This window comes from Pleuronectes platessa, chromosome 16, assembly GCF_947347685.1.
Source record: "Pleuronectes platessa chromosome 16, fPlePla1.1, whole genome shotgun sequence".
Lineage (NCBI taxonomy): Eukaryota > Metazoa > Chordata > Actinopteri > Pleuronectiformes > Pleuronectidae > Pleuronectes > Pleuronectes platessa.
Window position 1 is genome coordinate 2682073 of NC_070641.1, and position 21014 is coordinate 2703086.

General features: G+C 39.4%; 2 protein-coding genes across 2 annotated transcripts; both read right to left on the minus strand.

Moving 5' to 3' along the window:
* Positions 1 to 429: 429 nt before the first annotated feature.
* LOC128458313 (odorant receptor 131-2-like) lies at positions 430 to 1720 on the minus strand. Its single transcript, XM_053443100.1, has 2 exons — positions 1616 to 1720; positions 430 to 1230 (listed from the first exon to the last, which is right to left on the minus strand). Exon 2 carries the CDS (start codon positions 1189 to 1191, stop codon positions 430 to 432), a length of 762 nt encoding a protein of 253 aa, XP_053299075.1. The 5' UTR covers positions 1192 to 1230; positions 1616 to 1720.
* A 2287-nt stretch (positions 1721 to 4007) lies between these two features.
* On the minus strand, positions 4008 to 9664 carry LOC128458314 (odorant receptor 131-2-like). The gene is made up of 3 exons (XM_053443101.1): positions 9509 to 9664; positions 8557 to 8667; positions 4008 to 4709 (listed from the first exon to the last, which is right to left on the minus strand). The coding sequence occupies exons 1-3, from the start codon at positions 9662 to 9664 to the stop codon at positions 4008 to 4010; spliced, it is 969 nt and encodes a 322-aa protein (XP_053299076.1).
* Positions 9665 to 21014: the final 11350 nt, after the last annotated feature.

Consider the following 21014-nt stretch of genomic DNA (forward strand, 5'->3'; position numbering starts at 1 on the left):
AAGATCCGTTTTCGTTAAGTCTTCGTCTTCGTCATGGAAAAAAGATCGTTAACGAATATTTTTTGTCTAAAGGTAATCCTCACTGTGACATGGTAAAGTTTTGCATCAACACCTCAAGCTGTTATTCTCTAGGCCAATGAAGGTTGTGTTTTCATCAGCATTTGTCAGTTGGAAGGAAAACGACTGACTCAGCGAGTGACCTTCTAGTTTAAGATGGTATTTCGTGTCATTGGACTGCTTGGTGGAGGTTATAAATTGGGAGGCGGGGCCTCTCAGTCTGATTTTGTTTTGCTTTAATGTAAATATCAACATCGTTGTTAATTTTACATTTTTAATGAAGCGATTAAAAACCAGAGGGTATGATTCAAAAGTGTGGAGATCTTTGATTCAGTATGACAAAATTTCCTTTTTATTGCTATATAATCATTATTAGTGCTGTGGTGTCACTTTCTTCAGCTTCTCCCGGCACCTGCTCAGAAGGTACATCTTGAAGTACTTCCTGAACTTTTTGTCTCTCACGCCGTAAATGATGGGGCTCAGGAAACGCGGCAGGATGTAGATGATGAGGTAGTTTGCAAATCTGATCTCCCGGATTCGACCGGGGAAGATGAGATGCAGAACAAGCTCCACACTGGGGGAAATGTAGGAGAGAAGGCACATGGACAGCTGGAGGCCGTGGAGCAGGATGGTGTTCCTGGCTCTCTGCGCTGACATCTTCTCTGTGGCCACGGCTCTCGCTGCAAACAGTATTCGGAAGTAGGTGAATATCAGAGTCAGAAACACAAAGGAGAAATAGATGATGTCAAACGCTTGTCTTTTATGCACAAGGATCGGGTCTTTGAACACGTTCTGGCGTAAACACTTCACCGACCCATGAAAGAAGCTCAGGGATTCAGTGGCCAGAGTCACAAACAGATCTGTGATATCTGGAGCCGCGCACAGAAACCAAATCACCCCAATGACCATGTATGTTTTTCTCACTGTGCAGATTTGCGAGTGGCGCAAAGGTTTGCAAATGGCAATGTAGCGCTCAATGGCCATGCTAGCTAAGTTGACCGGGGTGTTCCTGGTGGTGAAGACGGCCACCAGGATGAGGAGGCAGCAGAAAGAGACGTTGATCTTGTTGAAGATGTAGCTTGAGACAAAAAGTGTGACGGTGACGGTCAGCTGGATGGAGTCGTTTATCACCATGTGGATGAAGAGGATATAACGAGGGTCTTCGTAAAAGGTCTGGAGGAAAACAAGTGAAGAGGGAGGGGCGTGAAATGTGCAGGATACAGCAACAGCTCTTTGTGTACAAAGGCCTGCAACTAACATTTATTTCCATCAACAGTTACTCTGCCAGTGATATGTTCATCAAACAATTATATGTTATAGTAATATATGTTATATTTATAAAGGTTGATAAAGTGATTAGTTCATTTACAGAAAATTAATTGCCAATGCTTTCAACACTCAGTTAAAGGTTTATGTCATTTATTAAACAAAATTATTAAAATATTTAGTGTTTCCAGCTCCTAAAATGTGAGGATTTAATGTTTTCTGTCTGTTGTACATCTCAAAGACAGATGTTTAGATTGAAAAATAGAAAATTGTATGTGTGTGTTGTTTTTACCTGATGTCTGAAAAACGTGGAAACCAAGGTGCTGTGGATGTAACTGAGGATGAGCCACAACAGAACAACAATCAGGTTCTTCACAACCGCTCCGGTGAAGGTGTCTCTGATGTAGGTGAACTGATTCAGCTGCAGAGGGTGACAAGTAGCAGAGACAAAAAAGACTTTAAGAAACATAGAATCCTCAATCTGCAGATTCTAATCCTTCTCTGTGTTTCTATCAGCTGACCTGCTTTCAAACTTTAATCTAGCAAAAGGTTAATATTTAGTTTTACATGAGCACCCACAGGCTGTGAGTCAGCAGCATCATCCTCTCTTTTACACTCCCACACAGACACAGCTTAAGCATGTTGAGGTAATGATTCAAATTCAATTTAATCTTGTGTATCTTATGTGCATTCCCATGAGTAACATGTCTGTTTACATCAAAATAACATTTTTTTCAAGAAGTCAATAGAGTTTACTCTTTAATTTCATTTCAAATGTGGACTTGAATAAGAGAACACGATGTTGGCAAACTTAACTTTCCCACATTACTATTTGCGTTGGTCTTAAAAAATTAATCAGCTTAAAGAATTAATCAGCTCAAGATTTTAAAACTTAAAATTTTTATCAAAAACAAATGTTCAGATCAAAATAAATAACATTTTCATATTCCTTTCTAAACATGTAACAGTGAGACTGTTGCTTCACCAAACCTGATGAGGAAAACTCATGTTGCCTCCTGGAGCCAATGACGAGCTCATGATCGACTGAGACCTGAGGCAAAGACAGAGGCAGACATATTTTAATCAGCCTGATTCATATATCTACAGTCAACAGTTGGTAAATGTGATTAAAACAGCAGCTTTGTGACGCACATAAAGTAGTTTGACCAAGTTTTTAAAAACCTCAAAAGCTAATAAAATGTATAGCAGTTTTATTATAAATCATTAATAAGACCAATCAACATGCAGTTTTAATACATGAAACAGAAACGCAACTGACAACAATATTATTCAGAGCTTTATCTTAAATGAAGTGTCAACACAAATACAAAACAATGTCATAAAAGTCGAAAACACAGGCTTTAAACTCGTAAGATGTATCTATAATTATTAATTATATTCACATTTACATTCTTTCTGATACAAGAGTAACTAGCAATGTAAAGAATGTTTTTAAAACATTGACATTTATCTAAATCTTGAACTGAACTGTGTAAAATGGTTCAGCAGAGAGTTGCAGTCTGCAGCTGCCTCACCTCCCCCCCTCTCTGTTCTGTTCTTACCTGAGTCCAGGTCAGATGCTGAAGGCAGACGTCTCTTCACACCGGTCTTTATAAACATGTCCGAGTTCATCAGAGAAAAAAAAAAACATGGTAATGACGGAGGGTGTAGCTTGTGACGGTTATGTTGACGTCAGTGAGATCGAAGCATCTTCTATTTATCCTGTAATATGTTTGGCCTTAATTTGACTTTAGACCAGTGTCTCCATGACGTGATGGACGAACCGTAGCCTCCTGCGGAGACACTGTTGTCCTCCCATTGGGTCAGTCTACTTATTGATTAATCTGCCAGTTACTCTCTCTGTTTCTCAATTCCACCATTACAATATTTAACGGTCTGAGGAGACGTTTAATTTTTAAAAAAACACAAGGAACTTCTCATGTTTGTCAAGCAGTTGTGTTCCCAGTGTCTCCTGCAGTATAAACCTCCTTTTAGAAGCATTGAAAAAAATACACAATTCTTAAATACAATGAACACGAGACTACTTGTTTAGGAGGAAGAAGTCCGGATCTGTTTTGAATCCTTTCTCGTGCTTGTTCCACCAATGTTTAAGCCCTATGAGACGAATTGGGATTTGTGAATATGGGCTATACAAATAAAATTGTATTGAATGATTGAATGATTGATTGATTGTTCTTCTTACCTTGTAGCTTTTTTAGTTTTTCTACGGTTCTCCCTTCTGATCGTGTCCCAGCCTCAGCCATGACGATAAAAGCAACTTCAAGAAGTAATAATCTCTAAAGACGAGTGTGCTCCAGCTTCCTTTCCACCGACTAGCAGGCTCCTCACTGTGCAGTGGTTTTCATGTAGAGAACAATCTATCTGTCAGTGTGTAAAGTGGAGCTCTGACTGTGTCGTCCCACTCACTGAACTGAAAAACACTGGATTTACCCATGATCCTCGGCTTCCCGAACCATAGATTTGTGTTAACAACTCATATTTTATGAACTCAACAGTTCTGTTAAAATCAATGTTGTACCTTAGAATTTTTCAAATGAAACCCGATGAATTTGAAATGTTCACTTAAACATAAACATAAGAATTAAGAACAAAATTGCTGATCACACATGGTTTCTCTGCTCGATATTGATATTAGACGTTTGCGGTATGTCACTGTGAAGCTGTCACTTCAGTTTAATCATCACTCTTGGCACGGTGACGTTTTTCCGCTGGTTGTTGCTCGTACTGACTTTGCACACCAGGTACCTTCTCACATATCTCCTGAAGAGCTGGTCTCGCAGTCCGTAGACGATGGGGCTGACAAAGCGCGGCAAGATCTGGGCAATGACATAGGAGGAAAAGCGTATGGTCGAGTAGTTCTGGGGCAGCAAGTAGAGCAGACATTGTTCAAACATGGGTCTCACATAAACAATCATGCATAACAGCAATTGAAAACCGTGGAGCAGAATAGTGTTTCTTGCTTTTTGAAAGTCTACAGTCGCTCCCTGGGCAGTGAACAGAATCCTGAGGTACATGTAGAAGAGCAAGAGCCAAACGAAGACGAGACAAACGATGTGCGATGCATCTCTCTTCTTCAGGCTGTAGGTGCTCCTGAACACAGTGTCCCTGACACAGAACGCCCTGGAGTGGAAGAACTGCAGAGGCTCAGTGATCAGGAGGATGAAGAGGTCGGGTAGGATAGAAAGAGCACTCACAGCCCAGATCAGACCAATCAGGATGTAGGTGTTCCTGACGGTGCAGATCTGACCATGGGGGATGCAAATGGCGATGTAGCACTCCACCGCCATTCCAGCCAGGTTCAGCGGGGTTTTGAGGGTGGTGGTGATGGTAATGATGAGCAGGATGAGGCAGAAGGGGACATTGATCTTGTACACTGTAAAAAAGAAAAAGTTGAGAAAACGTAAAATATCAAGGCAACATGATGCAAGAGATTTTTGAGTTTTCTCAACTTTTGCCTGCTGTTGTTGACTTAACTAAGGTTTTCAAGTTCTGCAAAGAGTTCTGCCAACTTGGATCTTCTTGTTCACCTAATTAGGATAATCATGTGAGACTAATAAAGAAATTCTTGCTTGAATGCCATGTATTTCTACCTTCACCAAACGCAGATTTTTTTGTTGAATTAATAAACAATTATGCCCCTCAATGTCATGCATTTGTACCTCCTTTAAACGTAGGTATTCTTGTTGAATAAACGTACAATTATCCCTTCAATGGCATATATTCCTAGATGCACCAAACACAAATATTCTTGTTGAATAAACATACATTTTATCTGTATAAATCAAGAAAAATGTATGTTGCTGTAATTTTATTATTATAAAATGCTAAACAGATAATAAATAAAACACAGTACAGCTGAATGTTATCTGAAATATTTCTTTATATTTTTTAATTTATTTTGAACAGGCGGGTTAAGCGCCTTTGTAAAAAAACATTCTTCTCAAATTAGTTCGCAACATCAAATTGAATGACCATTTTTGCATACACATACAACAATGTGTATTCAAACACATACACATACACAATGTGTATATTCAAACACATACACATACAACAATGTGTATATTTAGACACATACAACAATGTGTATATTTAAACACATACACATACAACAATGTGTATATTTAAACACATACACATACAACAATATGTATATTTAAACACATACACATACACAATGTGTATTCAAACACATACACATACACAATGTGTATTCAAAATAAAAGTTTTGTTTTCAAAGATCTTGTGCGCTGGGAGCACCGAGAGCCACCAAACTCAAAAAAGATAGTCTGGATGGCTTCAAATGTATACCTCAACTGGTTGGGGTAATTTATATTGAGGGCATATAGAAGGCCAAAGAGGTAGGCGAACGCAGAGGAGAGGTTTTCCATTTCATGCAGCACGATGCCCCCTTCCAAAACAACTGCATGGTCTCGAGCATGTGAGATGTCGGCTTCGTCATCTAGGATGGTGAGGATGGCCACAGACGCCCCTTCCAGCACTGGTGCCAAAATGTCAGTGTCCTGAGGAAAAATAACAGATGCATTTGAGCCTTGACAAACTAGAAAGAGCATTTTCTGAAGAAAATGTGTGTGAATGCTGAGAAGGTCCGTGCTAAAGCTGAAAAGTATAATTTGTAGGCTGAGATATGATTGGCTTCATAACGGCTAAAAACAGTTGAAATGTTAAAAAGGCAGAAGAAAATGGGCAGCTATACACTGGAACCTGACAGCCAAAGAAAATTGATGAAGCAATGGCAACATAGCTGACGTAATAGCTGAAAATAGATTTAGTAGTTTAGAAGTAGAACTTGTGAAAAGGAGGTTGATTTACATGAATTGTAAAAAAGTTAGTGTGAACAATGTATGAAAATATGAACAAATCAGAGAAATATGATTACTGCACTGACAAACTGCACTGGGGAGGTGTATATTTCCATTTTGGATGAACTACTACTTTAAAACATCTCATGAGAATGAGGAATTAGCTACATGGCCTGAAGTATTTATCTTTTTGCTACAGTTACTAGTACTTACCAAGCACTTCATGAAAAACTTTTTGGTATCTTCGCGGAGGAAAATGGGCAAGCCTCTCAGTGCTGCTGTCTTTCGGTGTGTAACAATGTCAGATGTCTAAAGAGTATCCAGTGGAAAATAAGTATTTCAATAAGTATAGTACTATACTGAACATACACATAATGCAAAATCAGAAATCTTTTATAGTACTGAAGATGAAGCACACACAACTTTACTTTAACAAATTAAAATACTGTTAAACCAAATGCCACCAAAACACAAAGGAAGGACTGCGGACATCCATTTTTACTGAAGCATATCCACTAAGGTAGTTTTTACAGCAGCCAACATCTTTTTCTGTGTCTGTTATAAGAAAGTATATTCATGCTCTTCTAAAAATGCCAGGCAAAGGAGCACTTCACTCACCTGATCATCGAGTTTATCAAGGAGGTCTTCCATTTCTTGGCCAAAACCACCCTTCTTAGTCCGGTAGAGTTTTAGCAGGCCAGGTCCAAATCTTTCAAGAGATGCATTAAAAGTCCCCAGGAGGTCTTTGCTGGTGATACGCCGAAATTCTTCAGATATCTAAACAAGACAATCAACAAAATATTGTAATTAATTGTAATTGCAATTTCAATTAAGCATGGGGATTTTTTTTTCTTTAACTGGAAGAAATGGGCTTCCATAAGAGTGAGATGGTTAGGGTAAGAAAATTAGGACAGGTCACAGAATCAAATGGATCATAGATTTAAATGTAACACTGGCAAGACAGAATTGACACATTTCCCCAGTAGATACTGTTCTTCTTCAAGAAAAGCCAATGTAGTTGTATAAGACAATTGCTAAATAAATTAGGACATCCTTACCTCCTGAGACGAAAACAGCGCAGGCCACCTCTCTTGGACCTCAGATACCATAGGCTGACGCTCCACGACTTCTCTCCGCCTGAGGGAAAACGTCAGCTCCATCTTCTGCTGTATCAATGTCATGTTCAAACAGAGCCCGTCTGTCTTAGACTATAAACAGGATAAATACATTCAAATTTGAGAGCTAGGCTATTATACGAGGAGGGCAGTCTGCTGTTTGTGCATTTGAAATTTTGATGCAGGAAATAAAACTTTGCATTTTCATCTTATTAAAAATTCTCTGACATTAATTATGAGGCTGTTAGTAGTTCACAATGTTTTTATTTAGCTGCATTATATTCAACAGACACAAATACAGTATTATATTCTCATAACTCACAGTCAGCATCACTCATTCAACTGTAAATACAGTAAATGACATCATAGAAATGTGGAAATATAACTCCATAATTATTGACCGATTCTGATAACACATAATGCTGCAGAGAATAAAATGCTCCTCTGTGTTTAGTCTGTATTAGCCTCTAAAGTCTGTATTAGCCTCTAAAGTTCGTCCGGAGGGGACGTCCCCGGGGACGTCCCGGTCCGGGATGCAACTGTCCCGGACCGGGTCCCGGAGGTGCACCTGTAGGTGCTCCGGGACCCGGTCCGGGGACGTCCCCGGGGACGTCCCGGAGGAGACGTCCACGTGCTCCGGGTGCTCGTGCTCCGGGTCCCTGGAGGTGCTCCTCCGGGTGCAGGTCCGAGGTCCCCGGAGCACCCCGGAGTTTTTTTTTTCTCATTGCGGTGGGCTATTTAAACCGCGCCGCCCAAGTGCGCCCCCCCCAAAAAAAATGTCACCAGCCGCCACTGTGTCTGCCCCATGAAAGCGTATGCATGACCACTCGCGTTTGCATGGGCAAAATACAAAACGGGTTATCTTAACAAATTTAACCACAGCAGAAGTGCTATAAACATGCCAGTCTATGCCAGAACTAACGTAATTTAATGTGATGAAAGTAAAAACGCACTTACCATACCTTCTTGAGCAAAATTGTTGTGGGCTCCACGTCGTTGTCCATCCAGAAAATGTCCGTAGCTCAGGTTCAGCAGAGAGCCGTTAAAACCGGTTTAAACTGGAATCTACTGAGTTGGCCCAACTTAACTCAAAAATCTGCTCAAAAATTTACAAATCCTTGTTGTGCTGATTTAAAATAGTAGTTAGGACAACAATGAGAGAAAATTGCTGGACAGACAAGATTTTATAGATTGCATATTGCAAAGCCTTATTTCTGAGTCAGTTTAATTTGAAAACTCTTATGAGATCAACAATTACTAGTTACCATTTTTACAGTGTACAGGGCGTAGCTGATGATGTGGAGGAGGGTGGACAGGGCCAGCTGCATCATGTCGTTTATCACCAGGTGGATGAACAGAATGTATCGAGGGCTCGAATTGAAGATCTGTGAGGGGAAAACAGCAGGCGAATAAAAGTGACTCTCAACAAGTCACAAAAACAAACTCATAGCTTAAATATAACTCAAATATTTGGTTACTTTCTGAAGGGTAAGCGAGACCCTGAAGAGATCTGTGATGCTCTTAAATCTCTTAAAGACACATTTTTATTATTGTGCTCCCGGAGAATATGAACTCACCTTCCACTTTATTGTTGCTTTTTTAATAATTTCATTACTTCTCCGTAGCTTCTTTTCATTATTTAATTTATTTTTTACCAGTTTATTATTCTGCTTCTCATTTTTGATAATAATACCAGGTTTACCACATATCTGTGAACAGTAGAACAAGTCTGATAAGGTCATGACAAAGTTTTGCTACTGAATATGACTGAGACATAAAAACAATTAATAAAATAATATTATTTAGCTTGCTTTGGAGACGCAACTTTATTTTTCTCACAGAAATTGTCCTAGTTTTTTGTTCCCTTTATTCGGCTGATTAAATTCTTTGAACCTGGATATTGACGTGTGGCATACATTCTCTGTCTCACTCTCAAAACCAAACATGAAGCTTGTTCTCAGTCTCAGCAGTTTGTCCTCTGGAGGGTTATTAAAGATCCTGCTCTTCAGGTGAAAGTGATTACTTTGTCGTGTGTGTAAATAACTTCAGATAAAGTACTTCACCATAGTATGTTCTCTATGAGACAATACGCTTTTAAATACATTTGCTCCTTATCTTCTGAATATTTTAAATAATCTGTTTGGGAAAATTAATAATGAATCGTTTAAATAAATTACAGATTTGAAGTTGACATTCATCGTGATTGAGTTTTGTATGGGAACAGACCTGGTGCTTCATGAAGGTGTGAACCAGAGTACTATTGATGTAGTTAATGGCAATGCAGAGCACCGTCAGGATCACATTCTTAGTCACAGCTATGGTGAAGGTGTCTCGCTCCACTGCATTCACGACAAAAGAGCCATTAACAGATGATAAATTCATGTCTGGAATGGCAGAGTCTGAAAAAACAAAAAACAATATTGAAGGTTATTCTGTGAGCTCCAAAGTGTCACATATTCTATAAAATATAGTTTTCTAACAGTAAATTCTGTACTAGGAAACATGCCACGAAATGTTGAAGTGCATAGATTACCATGTAATTATCTAAATCTTATGTGTCACAAACTCTTCTACTCATTCTGAGGCCAGATACGGAATAAAAATAAACACTACTTACGTTTATGGATTTGCATTAAACGGTTTATTAACCAGAAGCAGATATGTTGTGTTTATTGGAAAGGATGCAGCATGATATGATAGTAAGTGCAGAAAAATAATAATGAAGGCAGGGATCACAGATGTTACGCTGACAGATGTGAACTCCTCATGAAGAGAAGGACTGATTTCCTGAAACTGGCTCTGTAACAGCAGAGCTGAATCAGTCCTTTTGTTTCACGTGAAACCATTCAAACCCAATAATATCCATCTCAAACACACACCTACATTTGTACAGGTCTTGGAGGTCTCTTCAAACTGACCAAATATGGTAAATCAAATGATACATGCTTGATGTAGGGGACAAAAAGTTATTATTGTTGCAGAACAAATTCTGTTATATATTATTATCTGTAGATGCATTTAAAAAGGGTTCCAGCATTATAGACTACGTGATAATGAGATACTGCAATGAGACTTTTGGATATGAATAACAACTCAAATAAGCCTGAGGGCAGATCATTGGCTTTATATTCGGTATTGAGCGGCTGTATCATGCAAAATGAAACATGACGTCATGACATTCACGTGTGTGTGAGCGAACATTGCTTGTTGACAGTGTCAGTCAATGTGTCTTTTCATTGATTCTACCAGTCTCTGATTTTTTTTTTATTTAGGATAGTACAACTTTATATTTGTTATACATTTCATTGATTAAAGAAACTGAATGGTTTCTGTCCGTACACATATCACATCCTTCCACCTCCTTGGTGCAGTAACTAGAATATCACTCAGAAGAGCTCCTACGTCTGAGGCCCCCTGTTCCAATCAAGCCACACCAAATGACTCACTGTCACGCGCAGCAAATAGAGAAATGTGCAGCAAATAGAGAAACAAGCTGCAAATCGACAAACACGCTGCAAGTAGAGGAGAAACCACAACAGAAGTGTTTCCAGAGGACAGCTAAAAGTGATGGACACTGCTGCCACAGGAGACACAAAAACGTCCAAAACATCATACAAATTCAGTTCTACAAAGGGTTCGGCCACCCGCGGCTCTGGAGGAAATCATTACTATGTCCTGTGAGAGAATCACCTTATGACAGTGAGTCAGATCTGCTACGTGATATCTCAATGGTATCACGATCAACACTATTAAATTTTGATTCAGAAGGTAATTATCTATACAAATTCAACACAAGGCTCAATATTAAGTAAATAGATTAAATTCTAACAAACAGGTTTCACAATGAAACTTACCTGTTATACAAGCTTTGAAATGTAATCTTTAAATATGCAAATAATCATTTAATGCGATCATTTAAATACAAACAGAAAAAATCGTATTTGCTATTTTGAGTCAAAGGTCTTGACAGTTGATATTTTGTGAATTTCTTTTTATCTCTCAATTAATACAAAAATACAGTGAACAGGTCATAAATATCCTCATTTCCCCCTGGTTGTAAGAATAATATACTCTATATATAAGACTGTGAATAAATTAACAAACATCTCAGTAAAAACAGATATAAATATATATATATGTATAATTAATAATTTTCACTGTGTTCTCTTTGTCTTTTACGCTGTGGCCTTAAAAAAAATATGATTAAGAATTAATAATTCATTATAATATATAAACAAGATATTTTTAAACAGCATCTGCATAGACATTTGCTTTGGTTTGAGGAGTCTAGGGAGACTCGGTCGTGATCAGGGACTCGAAATATACAATAGCCTGCAAAAGAAGAGGAAAGATTCAATGTTTAACTTACGGAAATACACCAGTAAAACTACAAACTAGCCTGTGTAAGCACGTCTTCAGAAACAGGACAGCGCACAGGACAGTTCAAAGATATCACCTGAGTCGCTGCATAACATCACCAACACTGGTGCTTCAGAGACCCTCAGATGTTATATGTTGTGTGGTCAGCAATCATCCAAGGAATTGTGTGTGTGTGTGTGTGTGTGTGTGTGTGTGTGTGTGTGTGTGTGTGTATGGGTGTGCGTGTGTGTGTCTGCTCGTCTCAGTTGCTCTTCAAACACAAATTAACAATCACATTTATTTAGTTACTGATGGAAGGTGTCAGATTTCTTATCTGCATCATCACGGTCCACTTTAACCACGAGGTCATGAAGCTTAGTGTAAGTTCAGTGAGGAAGACTTAAGCTGCAGACGATCAGCTGATCAGAACGGAGCCCAGGGCCGGGTCTAGGCAGGGGCAAGAGGGGGCCTGGCCCCCTCAAATAAATGTTGTGCCCCCTCAAACTAAATAGGGTTAGGGTTAGGCACAATGCCCCCTCAAGATTTGTGGCTGCCCCCTCATACATGCCTGTCTAGACCCGGCCCTGACGGAGCCCTTAACCTGCATAGTGATCAGCTGATCGTGGGTGTTCCTAAATGTCCAATCAGGTCTGACGCGGTCTTTTCAGCCAATCATTCAGCACCTGTCAAACTTTTAAAATCCCTTCTCTTCTCTTCCGCAGTCAGGCGTCCTTCAGTGACGCGCATAACCTCTCCTCCACCCCAATCTCCTCCAGTCTCCAGTAGGATATTCAACAACCTCAACTGATTATATGCCTAATCTCACATCACGTTGGCAGCAATCATGGACCTTGATGACGGATCCCAAAGTGTCAGTGGATCGTGATTACGGCGGCACCCGATCATGGTGGCAGCTGATCGCAGACCAAAAAAAACAAAAAAACTGCAGGGGGGGGGGGGGGGGGGCACCCAGGCGCGGCGCGTCCCATTGGGCAAGTCGGGCAGTTGCCCAGGGCCTCGGCCACCAGGGGGCCTCGTCGTATTTATGATTTTTTTCTTTATATTTCAAATAAATCACTCCTCATGTCCTCCTTCATTCAATATGAACCCAATAGCAAGACAGGCTTCATCGTACTTTCTTTTCAACTTGGTTTTTGAACACTGTGTCTTGTTTGTCACTGACCGGCTGCTTAACAGGAACGAGATCTGATCTCACTCTGTGTCTCTGAGCGAATGTGAGAGGGCGGAGCCTGTGTGTGTGTGATGTCTGGGGACACACACGCACACACTCGCCCGCACAACACTGTACAGCAGACCTGGGCATTGTACGGCCCCCGGGCCGCATCCGGCCCTTTGGCTGTCTGTGACCGGCCCGCGTGAGGTCAACGGAATATTAGGAATCACATGTAAATAAGTGAAATTCATGCAGAGAATACAACAACATTTCTTTTATTTTGAAGGTGCCTTTTTTTAATATTTACCTGACGTACATCCTGAATGCCGCGAGCGGATGATGTGTTGGCGAACGGAGTTAAGAAGAGATGTGAGTTAGCTGTTAAAGTCCGCAAAAGTGTCAGCCCACGTTAAGAGAAGAAAGATAGAGTTTTTAACGAGACATGGACTGCTAAGTATTTATTTACTGAAGTCAATGGGAAAGCCGTGGGCTTAGTTTGTGGAGAAAAGATCGCTGTTTTTAAGGATTGCAATTTGAACCGCCACTACGAGACAAAGCACGGAGAAACTCTTACGGACGAAACGTAACGAGAAGGTTAGAGGACATCGGTCATGAAAAACCTGGAAAAGTCATGGAATTGTTAAATGTTTATTTTCCAGTCCTGGAAAAGTGCTTGAAAAAAATCCCAAAAGTTTTGGAGAAGTCATGGAGATTAGTTATATTCATATTTTCATGTCGTTCATTTACGCTGAGTTTTAATTAATTCAAATGCTTTTAAAAGAAATACGCTCAAAATATAAGTAGGCATACTATCTCATACTAATTGAAATGTTCGGTGGGGAAGCAGGTGAGATAATGCACTACGCCAGGGATGTGTAGATTTAACCATGCTTGGCTACAAATGGAAAAGTACATGCCATATGTTACAACAGACGTCAATCAAACTATTGTCTCACTCATTTGTGTAATTCAAGGTTTACTTATATGCTTTGAAATTCTCATTGTTATCTTAAATACTAAATTTAGTCTCTTTTGCATGTATACAGTGAGATCTCACAAAATGTTTGGTCATGGAAAGTTGGTTTAAAGATATTGAAAGTCATGGAAAAGTCATGGAAATCCATGGGTTAAAAATGTGTATGAACCCTGTGTATTATACATCAGGAGGTGTTTTGTAAGTCAGTGCTAAAAATGAATCATTACTGATGTTGTAACTAAATTAGTTAACTTTATCAGGGCAGGAGCTGAATCACAGACAGTTTGTTGCACTTTTGGAGGAGCATGAGACTGAACATGGGGACATAGGCTACCACACAGCTGTCAGATGGCTCAGTCTGGACAAAGTGCTTAAAACAGTATGGGACCTGAGAGCAGAGATTCAAGAGTTTTGTGAAAAGAAAGGCAAGGACAGCCCAGAGCTCTCAGATGCAGACTGGATGGAAGATGAGGTAAATAGAGAGTTTAATTCTGCGTGGACAGATTAATTTGCTTTCACTGCCAACGATGCAACGATGCAGGTGTATGACAATTCACCATACATTGTCATACACCTGTATGCTTGATATGTGGCGAGGAATTAGCCATCAATAAGAAATGTCATGTTGAAAGACATTTCCAGAGCGAGCACACAGCATCTGCTGAAAAGTACCAAGCTGGAGATGAGCAAAAAAAGCAGAGTTCTGTGTTTCATTTAATTCAAAGTAGGCCTACACATGTATTATGTTCTCCTCTTCATAAGAGTTTGGTGTTTTCCTTTTTTATAACAGGTTAAAATACCAGTTAAACAGTTTTTTTATTGTCGTTCTATAATTCAATAAATGCAACAAACTATAGTTTTTATATATATTGTATAACTATATATATAACTTTATAACCTGTGTTATCAAATATTTGTTTGGCTCCAGGCAGATTTAATTTGGGGGAAGAGGGGGCAAAATGGCTCTTTCGATAGTAAAGGTTGACTACCCCTGGGTTAGTATGACACAAACACTAACTCACTCACTCACATGTCTCCCTTTCTCACACACACTCACACAGACAAGTCTCCATTTCACACACACTTATTTAATCACTTTCTCTCTCTCTCTCACACACATACACACGCACATAGTCAAAATATATATATTTTTTTTTGGGGGGGGGGGGGGGGGGGCCTCAAAATTGTTCTTTGCCCAGGGCCTCCAATTAGCCAGAACCGCCCCTGGGGGCACCTTGTGTCTTGCTGGCCTCCTCCTCTCTCTTCTCGCTCCAGCATTGAGCTTTGACTTTGTCTTAGGTCAGCTGGACTCTGGTCATAGGTTTACTTCCCCACTTTCCTGTGTCATGTCCCATAATAATGATCTGAAACAACAAGCCGCTCTCAGTGGACGTGCTCTTTGGTCACATGAGCTGGAAATCCAGACGGAGGCAAGGACGCTGTTGTTTCTCACTCGTCTGACGCGCTGCAAAAACATATCACAGACACTTTCGAGCAGGTCAGAGTTTGTGTGTGATGATTAAAAAGTTGTTTCCATCACTTTTGACTCCACAACAAGTATTTGCATCTTCGAAACATTTACCGCTACTTTCGGTTCCTTTCTTTTGTCCTCAGTTTTTCAAACGAAAACTTTTTTTTTCCATTTGAAATAAAATGATTAGTTAGTGAAAAATCATCCTGCAACATTTCAGTATAAACCATGTCAGTAATGTTTTAAAACAAAGGTTATAAGAAATAATGATCCCAACACCTGGGTCCAATATTATCTGCGATTTTGAAGTGGTTAGTAAATAATTATAGATGATTTATTGTCTTGATTTTAATCTTCAGATTCATCAGAAATGTAAACAGAACTTTGATCATCACTTCCGGTAAAATCCTTATGTTACTTTGAGTCGGAACAACATGTCTTGTGTCACAGTCTGTGGAGAACATGTGTTTAAGGTCATCGTCAGTAACGACGCTCGGTGTCTTGAAGCAGGAAGTGATCCCCACGGAGCTGCTCTTCAAACACCAGGATCCCAGAGGAACTGCTTTTGTTCCTGGAAGAGTTTCACTCACTAACATGACTCGTCTGACCTTTTATAATATGAAATAAACTTAAAGGCACTGGGGACCCTCTGAGGAAAACAAGGTTTTGACATCTGGGTACTTACAGCACTTCATCATCATCATCATCATCATAATTTACAGTACAGTTTTACATTCACCCATTGGCACACACATTCATACAGTGCTTCTATTCGCAGCACGTTGTTATTCTATGGGGGCCATTCGGGGTTCAGCATCTTGCCCAAGGACACCTCGGAATGCAGATGAGTCAGACTGGGGATCGAACTGCTGACTTTCAGGTTGAAGGACGATCACTCTACCCCTCAGCCACAGCCGCCTCATTTACATGTTTACATGTTATAACATTACTTCTTGTACTTGTTTACGCTCAAACTCTGGTCATGTGTCCTCATCGGTTTGTAACTGTTGTCTGTTGATATCACAAAATGCTGTTTACTTGTCAGTGTCTTATTCAGACTAATATTTGTATCTGGTTAATATCAGAATATTGGTTCCATGTAAACGTGTCTAGTGTCTTGCCCAAGGAGCCGGATTTGAACCACCAACCTCCAGGTTCATGGATGACAGGCCTCAGTCCCCTTGGAGGGAGTTTTCAACTGGTGTCTTGAAACTACTGGAAGTGTGTGAACTTTGATACAGACAGCATTACATACTGAGAGCAGGCAACAAGGAAATCTCATAAGGCCTTAAAAAGGTGGAATTTATAAACCCTTGGGGGAAAAAGGAACTCAGCTGTAAAAGATGTCACTCTTTAATGTATTATGTGCTTTATTACAATGATTCATCATATAAAAAAGTAAAGTTACTAGAAAATACTAAAACATAAAAGGTGTTCAAATATAGTGGAGAATAAATATATGGCCTTCTTTGTTTTATACAACATTTCAAGAGTTAGAAAATTGACCATTGTTATATGAATTAATTAGTAATGAATTAACACGTACGCTTCCCAATAACTGACTGATTTCAATTCATTATTCGGCAAACATGTAAAGACTGTTGTTGGATGAAATGTAGAAAGTGCAGAGTGAAGAAAAGAATGATTTAATGAATAAAATACTGATTATGATAATATGAACACCTCATCAACACCAGACCACAGCTCCACTGAAACTGTACACTTCCCTTTGTTTCAACAGGATTTAAAAATGACTTTTCTACCTGGAAAACAAAAAACCATGACATATGAAAAATGGCAACAGAAACAACAATCTAGGATTCAAAATAAATGTTTGTTTAAAAAAGATTATTTTATATTATCAACACTATGCAACTTTTATTGACCAACACCGCCCCCTGCAGACACTGATTGACTCTGTTTGGCTCTGTGTTTGAGCGAAACACAGAACTTCTTTAATCGCTATTCTACTGTTGGTAAAAAAAAATGCTATAAATACATCATGTTTAACAAACCGTAAAAAAAAAAGTTCACAAAGATACCAACACGTCTATGGTCCTGTTTGTATCTGAGGATGTATGATTAGATGCCTGGAGGATATCTCCGATTGTTGGATGACACATGGAAACTGTAGGTTGCCAATATATGTAAGGAGAAAGTTTCCTCCTTCACTCCCTGAGCGTCTGTTCTCTGTAACTCTGGTGAGTGGCTTCCATCTCCTGTGAGAGGAACTGACTGAGAGGCACAGCTTCAACTGTCACAATCAGCTGCAGTTGAAGAGTGAAGCTAAACTGTGGATCAGTTAAAAAGACTCAGAAGTTATTAAAAACCAGAGTTCATCTCCAATATTCAACAGGAAACTGTTAAACATGAAGAATTCTGATCAGTGTTTGGTGGATTTTTTAAACAGCTGCAGCTCTTCAGGTTCAGGAAGCAAATTTTTTTTTTGGGCATCTATACCAGAAAAGTGAATCCTAATCACAAGCTGTCAGATAACTGTCGTCCTCATCAACATGAATATCAGCAGATCTACTGAAGGCCCCCAAGGCTTCGTGAAAAGACTGGATGGTCCATTGATAAGAAGGGATTTCTGATTCCTGCTCTAAATGATCTCACCAGGATTTGCCCTCCTCTTACTCACTCTGTCCTTCTTCCTTTGTGACGTCCTGGTCACTTCCCGTATTTTCTGTACATCTGACAGATATTTGTTACTTTACAAATTCAGACTTACTGATTTTCAGCAGCAGAATAATTCAAACTCATCGCTGACATTGAGTCAAAGAAATATCATCTCACTGGTTTATATCGTTATCTTCTGACACATTCGATACCAGTTGGACGAATTTCACTGTTTCCTGATTTGTATTCATCTCCATTGAATTTGTATTTCAGACAGTGTAATACATTTATATCTTGCTTTTCTCTTCTTTTTTCTTAATAAACACCACTCAAGTTCCTCTATGTCCTGTGCTTTTCCTTCACACATCCTTCACACTGCTTGGGACAACAGGCATCGTTTAAAATCTAATGAGAAGATTCTTTTAGTTTCACATGGTCTCAAACCTCAGTTTAATCTCTATTATCAGAGCAGGTATTTGTTTCAAGATGTTTTCTAAAGCATATGTTTCTGTGTGAGCTGCTCCAGGCTGCTCATGGCCACCTGCTGGAACTCCACCAGACTCTCACAGGCACACAGGTCCTTCACCTCGATCTCCCCCTGACTCTCATCGGCACACACACGTCAGTACCATCATCCACATGGACGCACATGTCACCCTATGTTCACCTGGTCCAATTTCACTTTATGATACGATCATTAGTCACTTTAACTATTTTACCTTCACTTCACCAGATGTCTGAATGCTTCAGTTATTGGTCACTTATGAGGAAACTATTGAGGCCCATTTCCGCCACTGTGATGACAAAAATAAAAATCTGTATATCATAATTATGACTTAGCATCTCATTATTATGAGATAGTATCTCATTATTATGACTTAGTATCTCATAATTACGACTTAGTATCTCATTGTTATGAGATAGTATCTTATTATTATGACTAATTATCTCATACTAAGTCATACAAATTAGATACTATTGTTGTAACCACACACTTGACCTTGTATTATCGTACGGTGGCGGAATTGAACATTTAACAGTACTTCCGCGCAATCCAATTTTATCAAACCATAATTTAATAACCTTTGATTTTTCATTATCTGAATATATGCCAATAATAAAATACTCATTTTCTAGATGTCTACCTGATAGTGCTGTAGCTACATTTAAGGAAATAATTCCGATTACATTTAAACCCGTACTATCCGTCGATATAAACAACACATTCTTTAAAAACCCAATCTCAACTGAGATCGATAGCTCTGCAGACTCATAACGATTAACATTAGACTCAATAGCGCCTCTAAAAATGAAACATGTCAAACATAGTAAATTAGCTCCATGGTATAATTCCAAGACCCATGAGTGAAAATCAGCTGTGTGAGTTTTTCCAGGAAAATAATATATATTAAGACTTTCAGTCTGGGTTTAAAGCCAATCACAGCACAGAGACAGCCTAGGCAAAAGTCACTAATGACCTTCTTATAGCTTCAGATCAGGGATTTGTGTCTGTCCTCGTTTTGTTAGATCTTAATGCAGCATTTGACATAGCAGTGGAAATTTACTGAGTGTGTCCTGATAATGTTTCCTAGTGGAAGCATAAATAATGACCATCACATTTATTACATTAATTAGCATTGAAGGAATAGCCCTAAACTGGTTTAAACCGAATTTTTATGATCGCTTCCAATTTGTGCAATTAAATGATGAGTCATTTATGCGCACCAAAGTTAACCATGGTGTTCCACAGGGCTCTGTGCTCGGCCCAATTTTATTCTCATTATATAACATATAACATATAACATACTCAGTAAATTTCCACTGCCATGCGGATGTCACCCAGTTATACTTGTCAATAAAACCTGAACAAAGTAATCAATTAACTAAACTCATGTCTCAAGGACATAAAAACCTGGATGACCCGCAATTTTCTCTTAAACTCAGATAAAACAGAGGTTATAATACTTGACCCTAAACACCTAAGAGAGACATTATCTCATGATATAGATGCGCTAGACGACATTGCCCTTGCTTCCAATTACCCACACCCAGGAACTTGGGAGTGATAATTCACACTTAAAACAAAATTCTAGGGCCGCCTTTTTCCACTTGCGTCATATCTCAAAAACCTTTTTTCGCAAAAAGATGCAGAAAAACTAGTCCACGCCTTTGTTACATCAAGACTGGACTATTGTAATTCATTATTATCAGGCTCCAGCAGTAAGTCGTTAAAGAGAGCACATTTCTCCAGTATTAGCATTGCAACACTGGGTTCCGGTTAAATCTAGGATAGAATTTAAAATTCTCCACCTCACCTTCAATGCCCTTAATAATATGGCGCCATTTTACCTTAAAGAGCTGTTAGTACCTTATCAACCCATTAGAGCACTCCGCTCCCAGAATTCAGGCTTACTTGTCGTCCCTAAAGTCTCTAAAAGTAGAGTAGGAGCCAGAGCTTTTAGCCATCAAGCCCCTCTCCTGTGGAATAATCTCTCACTTTCAGTTCAGGAGGCAGAAATGTGTAAGTCGTTTTTTTCGTGGTTCATGTGTAACCTGTGTCACGTGACCTCTTGATGAAAAGTGGAAGTGACATTTGTTTGTGCTCCGGCTTGAACTAACTCAGTTTTTCACCCAAACCACCACTCTCTGAGCCTTGTGATGCGGTGTGTTGTACAGGTATGACGGGTAACAGACCACAGGTCTCGAGGGTGGCGGAGATAATCATGAAGTCAGTGAGGGCAGGGATGAGGGAGACGCGCCAGATGAGAGCGAACAGAGCGTAGGCTCGCTGCATGTGCACATCTGGACGTGGTGAAGAGGTCAACAAACGGCGATGTAAAGCTCAACCCCCATGCCGGCCAGGTTCAGAGGACTCCTCCTGCACAAAGAGAAACGTGACCCAGGTGGCATTTATTTTTTTAATCAAGAATAACTGCACAAAGTTTAATAGATTCTCATCATCTCATTACATGTATCTTGTATATTTGTTGTGTTAAAGTCTGACAAGCAACTGAATACAATCACAACTTTTCTTGTTGAATCTATTTCGTATCATTAATCTGAATCTGCAACATGATTAAATACCGTATGTCAATATGCTGCATTGAACCAGAGAACAAGTGAAAGTTTCAGA